This window comes from Apis laboriosa, unplaced genomic scaffold (assembly GCF_014066325.1).
Source record: "Apis laboriosa isolate Shangri-la unplaced genomic scaffold, ASM1406632v1 scaffold18_cov149, whole genome shotgun sequence".
Classification (NCBI taxonomy): domain Eukaryota; kingdom Metazoa; phylum Arthropoda; class Insecta; order Hymenoptera; family Apidae; genus Apis; species Apis laboriosa.
Genome location: NW_025222233.1, coordinates 531058 through 543192, shown reverse-complemented (window position 1 = coordinate 543192; position 12135 = coordinate 531058). Strand labels below are relative to the sequence as shown.

At 21.8% G+C, this 12135-nt stretch overlaps 2 protein-coding genes across 5 annotated transcripts; one reads left to right on the top strand and one right to left on the bottom strand.

Annotated features, from left to right (window-relative positions):
- Positions 1-499: 499 nt before the first annotated feature.
- On the bottom strand, positions 500-1935 carry LOC122711886 (60S acidic ribosomal protein P1). Its single transcript, XM_043931050.1, has 4 exons — positions 1748-1935; positions 1306-1453; positions 803-904; positions 500-603 (listed from the first exon to the last, which is right to left on the bottom strand). The coding sequence occupies exons 1-4, from the start codon at positions 1817-1819 to the stop codon at positions 590-592; spliced, it is 336 nt and encodes a 111-aa protein (XP_043786985.1). The 5' UTR covers positions 1820-1935; the 3' UTR covers positions 500-589.
- Positions 1936-2453: 518 nt separating this feature from the next.
- On the top strand, positions 2454-11304 carry LOC122711884 (PHD finger protein 20). 4 transcript variants are annotated; one of them, XM_043931047.1, is made up of 15 exons: positions 2454-2985; positions 4623-5133; positions 5229-5363; positions 5516-5542; positions 6328-6428; positions 6554-6639; positions 7150-7552; positions 7653-8057; positions 8323-9051; positions 9126-9263; positions 9378-9458; positions 9768-10191; positions 10282-10682; positions 10812-10991; positions 11063-11304. In XM_043931047.1, exons 1-15 carry the CDS (start codon positions 2649-2651, stop codon positions 11182-11184), a joined length of 4080 nt encoding a protein of 1359 aa, XP_043786982.1. In that variant the 5' UTR covers positions 2454-2648; the 3' UTR covers positions 11185-11304. The 4 variants fall into 4 exon arrangements, with proteins under 4 accessions (XP_043786982.1, XP_043786981.1, XP_043786983.1 ...); XM_043931046.1 differs by having other exon boundaries at positions 10752-10991; XM_043931048.1 differs by lacking the exon at positions 11063-11304 and having other exon boundaries at positions 10732-10872.
- Positions 11305-12135: the final 831 nt, after the last annotated feature.

Genomic DNA, 12135 nt, shown 5'->3' with positions numbered 1-12135 from the left:
TTACAAATTATTAACAAAAAACATTAGCCAATCACGGAGCGTAGTTTAGACTAGACTAATCAAATCATAGTTGAATACTATCGACCAAGCACAAAATTCAAGCAATATGTATCGAAAAAAATCTTTAAATATAACAAATATTTTTTTATTAAAAAAAATTGTATCAAATTACATCTCATTTAAAAATAATAAATAAACTAATTAATTGTTATTATAAATTTAAACTCAAAAATTTAAGTTTTATATAGTTTTTATTTACGATTTTTCATATTTTAAAAAAATTTTACTATATATAAAATAAATTTATATAATTTTTAAACATAAATATACGATTAAAAATTTGTAATTTTTTCATCAAAAAAAGAATATTTATATTTATAATCATAATAACTTTTAATAAAACAAAATAATTTTAAATTTGTTACATTTAAAAAAATATATATTAAATAGGATCAAAATTATTTATTTTCTAATAAATGAAATTAATATCATTAAATGATTTAGTTTCAAAATATTTTATTTGTAGTACAATACAACTGTACAAAGACGATACATAGACCAATAAATTGATCCATTGTGATTCTTAAGCTTAATCAAATAATCCTGTAAAAAAAAAATTTATAAAGTCAAATTTTTTTTCTTTATAATACAATATAATAATTACAATATTTTTATAATATTCTCATTTTTTTAATATCATCAGACATATCAATAGCTAATACATAATAATAATCATTGAATGTAAAAATTATAAAAATCTGTAAGAATATTAATACTATATTGTTTAAAATATATTACGTACCAAAGCCCATATCATCATCTGATTCTGGTTCAGGTTCTTCTTTTTTCTTTTCTTCTTTAGCTGGTGCACTTTCTGTACTTGCAGGTGCAGCTGCTGCTGGTGCTTTAAAAAATAAATAATTTTATTATATAAAAATTCAATGTAATTATATGATCTATGTAAAACAATAATGAAATTATTATTTATCATTGTCGTATATAGAAATATTAATCATATTTTCAAATATGATTTTCAGAACTTTCTATTTCTTTTTCTATTTCCTCTTTTGCTGACCGCACTAAAATAAATGATTATATAGAACGGTGGATGAAGAGGATCTATATTTCTTTTAATAATAAATGAATAAATAAATATATGTATTTAATTAAGTATTAATTAAGTATATATGTATTTAATTTTATATATTATATAGTGAAAACATTAAAAAAAATAATAAATATATTTCATCTTAAAAAAAATTTTATATAACAAAAAAATTGAAGTAATATTAAATGTTAATATACCTGCTGCTGGTGCTTTTCCAACTCCTGATCCAATATTTGTTATAAGTTCTTTTATATTAACTCCTTCTAAAGCTTTGGCAAATAATCCTGGCCAATAAGATTCCACATCAACATTAGCAGCTTTTAAAATTGTTTGAATTTTTTCTCCCTATATTATAAAAATTGATATTTTTTGCTATTAGATATATTTTAATTATAATTATATTATATTAAAAATATATAAGTAACATATATATATATATATATATTTTTAATTTTATTAATAATAAAATAAAAATAATATTTTAATTTTCATGAGTTAAGACAAAATCAAATGATTAACTTTAATAAGATAAATAAATTGAATTTCTAAAAACTAAAATTGAGGAATTTATAAATAATCAGTTTGACTTTTAAACATTTAATTTATATTAAGAAATCAAAATCCACGAGTGATACTTACGGTTACAGCAACATCGTCATCTACAAGAATTAGTGTTGAATAAACGCAAGCAAGTTCAGCTTTCTTATTCATGTTTGTCACTTGTATAAAATATATTGAAGCTGGATGGAATGATAAAACGGTGCAAGTCGCTGATATAGCCTTAGCTCAAGAAAAGAGAACAAGCACCCGACATTCGCTTGATCCAGCTAAAAGGAAAGAGAAACGAGTTCAAAGGAAGTCACGTGATATTTTAGGGACTACTTTCAATTAATTACTAAATAAAAATAACATAATCCTATTGGTTAATTTGATAACTAAACGAAATATTTTTTAACACAAAAAATTGTATTAAAATTATTTATTATCATTAACATGTAGCATTATTATTATATATACATATAACTATTATTATCATATGTATTATAATTATTGTGTATCTGTAATATCATATTCTCATGAGAATGCAATAAAAGTATTATAATAAGTATTTGAAATAATTTTTATATCTAATGCTAATATTCGAACGATTCTATTAGTAAAATTAACAATTCTATTAATATAATTTATTAGATAAAATTTAATATTTTAAATAAATAATTTTAAGAATGATACGTGAAGTATTATTTTATATTATTGTGAATATTCATGAAAATTAGAAGAGGGCGCCACATATTGATAAATTTATTTAATAAGTAATGCTTATATACTCAACGTTCTTCGAAAAGTACAGATCGATTAGTGGATCATATACGCAATTGAGGTAGTTCAGTGTTTTTACGAACGTTAGTTGAAGTATTTTCACTTGGAAGGGTGCGTGTCAAAGTAGTAGACACACAACTGCTAATCTCGTGGTTACATTTTATTTTCACGAATATCTTAGGAAATGTACTTTTGCGGCACATTGCTATGTAGCACGTAAATGAAGCGACGGCGTATAGCGCGGTCGCATATCAAAAGAATACTACCTATAGGAACAATGAGAATGGCGCGCAAATGTTGCGTGCGTAGCTGTGAGGCTGATGTGCAAGATGCGCGTGCTAAAGGGTTACCGCTTCATAAATTTCCGAAAGATATTACTTTAAGAAACAAATGGTTAACTAGTGGTGGATTTGATGCGAATTTTAAACCTTCACCAGGTCAAGTTGTTTGTCACAGACATTTTAAACGAGCTGATTACGAAGCTGCTAAAGGACATAAATTACTTCTACGTAAAGGTAGTGTTCCGTCGGTTTTTGCAGATTATGACAATCATCCGGGTGTGTATTACTTAGTACTCGCTTTTATAACATTTATATTATTATATATATTATAACATGTTTTTATTGTTATTGTATTTTTATTCAAAAAATAATCTTCAAAGATATATAAATAATGTTATATTTAAATATTTTTATGATATGATTTAATCTTTTTCTTTAAATATAAATTTTAAAAAACGATAATATATATATCGAACAAAAAAATTAATGCTAAATTACTAATATATTGTGATCATTGAAATAAGTAAAAATTTTATATTTATAAATTTAAAAATTAGTTTTTCATAAAATTCTTTGTAATACAATTTATATATACATTTTTCTATATTTTTTATGCATAAATCTATGTGTTAATTTATTGCTCTAGAATATATTATATTACTTTAAGAATTAAAAAAAATTTTTATCATTTATAGATAATAATAATCAATATTATAATTTAATGATTTTTTCTATAATTTCATTTTTCTTTATTTATTATTAAAATATGAATATATTGATTGCTATGTGAATAGAGTATTGTAGTTTTTTCCATATAATCCAATATGATATTTCAGTATATTTTATAGATATAATTTATATTATATATAAATAAAAAAAATATATAAACATTCATTAAGATATTCATTACATTAAAAAGTTATAAAAATTCAAAGAAAATGATTTATTTATCAAATTTGCTTAATCTTATGCTATTAGATTTTCACATGTAGAAAATATATTGAAATAAAATATATAAATTGATATAAAGAATTGATAATCAATGAGTTGATATAAAAATAATCTTTTTAGAATAAATTCAATCTTAAATTATTATTTAATTATTGATTATATCATATTAATAATTAACATAATTGTCTTAAATTATAATGTCATAATGATTATAAATCTGTTATTGTTCTCATTTTATTTCATATTTTTCTTATAATTTTTCAAAAAAATTTTAAACAACTTATATTTATGTAACATTTATTTCTCATTATATTTATTTCTCAATATAAAAAATATATTGATAAAGTTGAAAAAATCTGGAATACTTTATATTAATAATAATAAATATACAATAATATAATGAATATTATATAATAATAATAAAAAATGATATGTATATATATATATATATATATATATATATTATGTATATATGATATTTGATAATAATTAAACAATAATTCTTCCATTATAAATAATAATAAAATAAATTATAAATAATTAATTAATTAATTAAGATCAGAAAATATATGTATATGTAAGATATATTTATAATTTATATTTATAATGTAATATGGAAAATATATTTTAAATTTTTAAAATTATTTAAATTTAATAACAGTATTATTTTTTGTGATTTATATTATTATATACAGTTTTATGTTTTCATAATATTCAATTATTTTATTATAATTTTTTAATATTATATTTTTTAATAATATATAATTATGTTAATAAAATAATTAGACAATGGAAATAGTAATTATTCATTGTTATTTAAATGTTTTATTTATAAAACGTTTTCTCAAGATATGCTTTATATATTAAAACTTTATATATATTTGAAAATTATTGTTGAATAAAAGTATAGAAAATATTATTTTCTTAATGTTTACAGTTATATATTGATATTTTTTTTACAGATCCTGTAATAATGTCTGTGAAATCATCAACTTCTTATGCACAAGAAGATTTAGATCTTATTAATTCTGAAATTTTGAATTTAGAACAATCTATATCTCCATTGAATTCTGGTGCCAGAACACCAAAATCTGATAGCTGTGGAGAAACATGTTCTTCTCGACCAGAATCATCAGCTGATTCCTTTAATTTATTAGATTCAACAGAATTAATTGATAATGGATGTAAAGTTTTGAGTATGAAAGAAGAGAATATATCTCCTATGAAACATCAAGAGATAAATAAAAATTCAGAAATAGAAGTTAACACTATGGCAGTGCAATTAGGTATTGTTGAATCTGATATAACAATGAAACATATACAAAAGGATTTAGTTATTAAAGAAGAACTGAAAAATATCAAAATAGAAGATGAGAAAACATCAGAAGAATTAAAGCCAAAAATTTTTAATCGAGGTGGATTAAAATTTTTTCCTGGAGCCAAATTAGAAGCAAAAGATTTTAATGAAAAATGGTAAACATTTATTTTAATATCAGTTAATTATAATTGATTAAATATATTGATAAATATAAACAAATTTTTATAAGTAATTATTTTTTACATTGTAGGTATTCAGCAAAAGTAGTTGAAACTGATTGGGATGAGCGGGAAGTCTTGATACGTTTTGATAAGTGGAGTTCAAGATTTGATGAATGGATACCTATGGATAGTTCTAGATTACGTGTATTACAAACACAATCAAAGTAAGTCAAAGTAAAATTTCAATAAATCTATTACAAAATTATTTGAATTAGTAGATATAAAAAATAAAAAATTGTATACATAAATAATTGTTGACCTGATTTATTATATAAAATATGTTCTGAATTACTTATAGATTTATTTTTTTTTAAAGCGAACAAACCTGGAATCTACCATCTCTGTAAGTGGATATTGTATAATTATTAGCTAGGTCAAAACTTGTATATTTTATAGCAGTTTTTGCAATTATAAAAAATATTAAATTATTTTATTTCTTATAAAATCAATAGTAAATTTTCATTTTTCTCTCATCTTTTTTTAAATCTGTTATATAAACATTTTTTATGTAAATTTTTAAGTTATAAATCCTCGTAATTATTAATTTTATTTAAATTATTATTAAAAAATTGAAAAAAAAAATTTGAAAAATTTTTTACTTTTATAAAAAATTGTCTTAATTAAAAAAGAGGAAAAAAAATTCTTAATTTATATTTAAATATTATTTTGCATTTCATATTTATATAGAATGAATTTATTAAAAGAAATTTTTTTTTTAATAATTAATTTTAATTTTTAATTTGATATTAAGAAAAAACTTTATGAAAATTATATTTGAAATATATTTTTTTCTTTATTACTCTCTTTCTTCATCTCTTTCTCTTTTCTCTCTTTCTCTTCTCTCTCTCTCTCTCTCTCTCTCTCATTTTGTTTTTTAATAAATATTAATATATTTATATCTTCTAATAAATATTAAAATAAATTAATAATATAAATATAAAATTAAAAAATAAAACAAAATTCATTTTTCAATTGGATTTTTATATACTTTTGTATAGTATTTTATAATAATATTGTAGAACAAAATCACTATTTATAAATTGAATTAGAAATTGTTTATTCATTCATATATATTTATTATAATGATAACTTTTTGAATATGGCAATAAATCAATTTAAATTCTTTAGGGAAGCAAAAATGAAAGATTTTTCAGTAGGAGAAAGGATTCTTGCTACATGGGCTGATGGTAGAAAATATCCAGCCAAAGTGAATGCTGTCTTGGGAAATGGTAAGTAATCTAACCTTAACTGCGTACTTGTGAAAATTACTTATACTGTTGGTTTGACGTTTCGTGATAAGACATTTTTTTAATTCAAGAAATGTTGATTTTTTAATTATAAATTATTTTTACAGATAGATATGATGTACTATTTGATGATGGATATACAAAGACGATTAAATCGTCAAAAATGACAAAAATCGCTGCAACACCTACAAAGGTACAGTATTTGTAATAAGGTTATGTTATATTATTGTTAATATAAAATTCAATTAATTATAATTACTCTTCTTTTTATTATTATTATTAAAATAATTTATAATAAGAATTGATTTTTAACTCATTTTAATAATTTAAAATATTAAAAAAGTAATTATAAGAAATTATTATTATTATTAATTAGATAATTAGAATTAATTAGATACATCTTTTTTTAAAAGTCATTAAAAAAATATATAATAATTTTATAAATATATAATAGATTTACTACTTATTATTGAAATATATATTTTATTCGTAAATTAAAATTTTTTATACTATGATTTTCTTTTTATATATATTTATTTATAATTTTACTTCATAATATAATTTATTCATTATAAAATAAAATTAGCATAAAAATAGATAAAATAATAATTTTTTATGTTATAAAAATTAAAATTTATTAGATGGAGTCAATAAAAGTAAGAAGAATAAATAAAATAAAATTTTACTATATTGTTTATAATAGCAATCTAGTCAAACTGAAGAATACATAGGAAGCAAACAAGAAAGAAGAGATAAAAAAAGGAAACATACAGTGATGGAGTTATTTCATACGCATTATAGAAAACGTTCAAAAAATGAAACGGATAAATTAACAAAAAAGGAAGGAATTACAGTTAATGAAAATGCAGAAATCTTTTCAGAAAATAAAATTGACTTGGATGGTACGTTATTTGGGCCTTGTTATGATCCAGGCACAGATTTATTACGAGGATTTGATACTAATGTATCAAAACTAAAAGCTTATTCCAAAAAAAATAAAAAAGAAGTATCTAAAAATGACATAGATCTGATAGAAGATGTAGGACCTGAATGGGTAGATGGAGAACCACAAGGAACTGAATCTTATATAGTAGATGGAAATGATGGTATGTCAAAAGAAAAAAATTGTTATTAAATATTGTTATTTTTTTTATATAATATAATGACATTGATAAATAAAATGTATGATACATTTTATTTTTGTAGGACCACGTCGATCAATAATAGTTGCAGATAAAAGATTACCACCTGGATGGCAAAAACATTTTACTCAAAGGAAAGCTGGTACATCTGCTGGAAAATGGGATGTTTTATTTCTTCATAAATCTAGTGGAAAAAAGTTTAGATCAAAAAATGATATTAGGGCATTCATGGAAAATCAAGGACAATTTGATTTTGATCCTGAAAAATTTGATTTTTGTATTCATCGGAAAAAGAAGAACCAAAATCAAAAAATAAAACAAGATATTATTGTGGATGCTCCTAAAAAAATAAAAACATTATTACCTAAAACAAAGGCAACTCCAGTAACTGACAATTCTTTGCTTGTTCCTACAAACACACCAGTTACAACTTTAGTATCTACATCAACTACATCTATTACAGATGGTGGTAAGATTCCATTTTTCTATTGTATTTTTATATAATTCATCAAATTTTATTGAGTTCACTTTTTTATGCTTACATGTATTAGGAGTAATTTATTGTGAGTATTAATAAATAAATTGTATTGTTTTTGTATTAAATTAAATAAAATCAAATAGTCAAATAAATATTAATTCAAATTTACAAATAAATATTATTTATAATAATAGAAGAATATATAAATTTTCTTTAATGTCATTAAAATATAATTTTTAATTTTATTTGTTAACAGCTGTTTTTATTGGTGGACTTCGAGTAGAAATGGAAGATAGTGCTTATAAATGTCCAAAAGAGGGATGTAGTAAAACATTTCGAAAAGAAAATCTTTTACAAATGCATATAAAACATTATCATCCAGAATATTCAAAATTTTTGGGATGTACTCCAAATGTTGCAGATTTAGCATATGCAAGAACAATTGGAGAATCTGTTGAAGATATTATTCCAAAAAAGTCAAATAATTTGATAGAAAAATGTAATAAATTTGGAAAAAGAAAGTTTATTCAAGATAGATCATTATATGTTTCATCACCATCTGTAACAAATACCATTCAACCTGCATCACCAACAGTAACTATACCAATAGGAACAGAAATAGAGGATGAAATAGATCAGATAGAAAAATGTAATGATATGCAAACAGAAGATATTAAAATAGAAAGAATGTCTCCAAATTCTAGTCACAGTTTAGATATGCATGATGAAATCGAGAAAAAACGGGAAGATACGTGTGCAATGTCACCTGGAACATTATTTGATTTGAAAACTAGAGAAGAAAAAACGCAAAGTGGAATTAAAACTCTACTTCCAATAAGACCAGCTGTATCTTCCGAAGCACAGAGAATAGATAGATCAAAATCTTTAGATGAGACTATTCATATTGACAAATTGAAAGGTCAAAGAAAACGACAATTATCAGAATATAGCTCTGATATATCAAATAAGGGTAAAAAGCGACATGGTACATATAATAAAGTATTTATTTTATTTTAATTATTTTAATAAATTAAAAGTAAAAATATTATTTTATAATAGGTATTCAAGAATTTACAGATGAATACGGTGATTTGGATGATAGTGCGATGGATTTGGAAGGAGGGATACCTACTACACTTATGTATAGATATAGTCGTAGAAAATCAGATTCAAGAAGTGATGAAAATAGTCAAAGTAGTAAGTTATTTTTTATTTTAAATAATTATAATTTTATATTGAATGCTACTTTTTTTAATTTTGCTATTTATTTCTTTGTAATAAAAGTAGCTCTAGTTTTATTATTTTCTTTAGGTCAACTAAACGATTCTCGTGTTGAAAAAGATGATTCCTTGAAAGGAAATATTGGTAAAAAAGATACTAATGATGGCGAAGGTATATTCTTTATTTTTTCTTTTATTTTATTTTATTTTATTTTTTTTATTTTATTTTATATCATTGAAATTTATATCAATCTTAGATTTGGATTTAAAAATATTTCTATATTCAGAAATTATATTTTTATTTTTTATATTTTGGTATTATTTATATAATAATATTTATTTCAGTTGTTCAGTAGTTTTTTTAATTTAAAAATATATTTATATAGATTATTTTTCATCTCAGAGTGAAAAATAGTTATTTTTTTTTTCTTTTTTTTTTTTTTTTTTTTTTTTTTTTGTAATAAAAAACAAATTTTTGTAGATAATGATGGTGTTATGATGATGATTAATGGTGAAATGGTAAAAGTGGAACAACTTCGTAGAGAAGAAATAATAAATTGTACTTGTGGATTTATGGAAGAAGATGGTTTAATGATACAGTGTGATCTTTGTTTATGTTGGCAACATGGTCATTGTAATGCAATAGAAAAAGAGAAAGATGTACCTGAAAAATATGTTTGTTTTATTTGTCGCAATCCATATCGACAACGGTTATCCAAAAGATATTTTCATGATCAAGATTGGATAAAAGAGGGAAAACTACCAACGTTATCTAATCGAACAAAAAATCAGCATCGAGTTAATGAAAGAACAGCTATGTTAAAGCGTTCTTATGATTTAGTTGCAGCACTTTTACAAATACAACAAGTTTTGCACAGTTTAAGGGTGAAAATTAATGTAGCTCAGTAAGTATTATATAATTATGTATTGCAATATACATATCAAATTAAAAAATACGAAAAATTATTAATTATAATAAAAATTTATATAATAAGAAAAAAAGATCATCCAAAATTGTATCTTTGGGCTAAAAATTGGGAGAAAATTGAAGTATTAAAACCAAATATGACACCAGTACCAATTATGGAAATTATAAAATCAGGAAAAGATTGTACAGACACTACAAGTGAAAGTTCTCATCGAATCGAAATAAAAACCGAAACGAAATTCAATTTAAAAGATGATCATGATGAAAAATCAATAGCTTCAGATTCAGAATTAATGAAGATATTAGAAGAAGATAATATAACTTCAGATGAGTCTAAAAATACTGGTAAAAAAGAAGACTTCGTACATCAAAATAAGAGTCATATTCTTCTTGATGCACTTACAAAAAATGATACTATTGAAACCAAATATAAAAATTCAATATCTTCAGAAATTAAGACAAATACAGGTAAAAATAGAAAAAAAATCTTAAATCTTTGTTTATAATTGAAAAATAGTATTTATTTTTCACATTTAGATTTATTAACCAATCAATCAAATTTATCTGAAAATAATGTATTTATCTCAAATACATTAGCAAATGACATGCATGAGGAAGAAAATGAACATGAAATGTCAACACCGTTACAACCTTTTATACCACAACCAGAAGCGCCAATTGATCCAGGAGAATGCCGAATGCGATTATTAGAACATATAGAACATTTTCAAAAACATATAGATGCAAAATTAACATATATTGAGGCAGAAATTTGTGGTTGGTAAATTTCGTTCAACTTCATTATATATTATAAAAAAAATTATTTAATATTTAATATATTTTTTTAGCTTTAGAAGCCATGGATCCTGAAGATTCATCTACCTCAGATGTTCAACCTCGAACTAAACAAACAGTTCAAATGCTTGTTCGAGATTTAAACACAGTACGAAAATTAGCTGCTTTGTGTTGAATATTTTTAAAAAATATTTTTAAACAAAATTTATGGAAACATAATTTGCATTTTGTGAAATTTCTGAATTTTTTGAAATTTAAACTTTTATTTTTTGTGATATTAACTATTATGAAAATAATTCTAAATTGATTTAATTGAATTTTAATTAAGGTCTCTAATTAAAAATATATTGCTGTATTTTATATTGTACATATAGTAAATATATGTTAATTCTTATTTATAATGTTATAATAGATATAAATGATAAATTGTAATTATACTGTAAAATAATATTCATTTTATTTTGTGTATAGTTATAACTAAATTACAAAATTATATGTAAGTATACTGTTATCATTATATCAAAATCTTATATTTTCTGAAATAATATGAAATTGTTTTTAAAAGAAATGTTACAAAAAGAAATATATTGTAATAAACATATTCTTTTTATAACATATATTTATTATTTATAACATATAACATATATTATTTTAAATATATTGGAGTCTTTATTTAAATGTATTAAACATTAATTATCAATGAAAATATTAAACGTCATCATTTTTTTTATTTTTAATTGTTTAAATATTTCACTTAATTTATATAAAAAAAAATTTCATGAAATACATGATATCATGAAGATAAATCATATTCATTAAATATAATTGAGAAATAGGAATAAAATAAAATGTCAACAAATTTATTTTTTGATTAATTTTATTTTATGATAAGAATATTAGGAAGGGAAGTACTTGCCGCCATTATAGTTTAGCGTGTTGGATGACGTCAAAAAGAGTAGTGATGTACAATCACATAGCACACGAAAACAAAGACAGTGAAAACATTGTCAGTATTAAGAAGAGAGAACAGAAAAGCATGTATGCGCACGCCTAAGAATGAAAAAGATAGTAAGAGGGTGCAAAGGAGGGAGAATAGAGGCGTGCAGCAAGCAGTACGACAGGACGT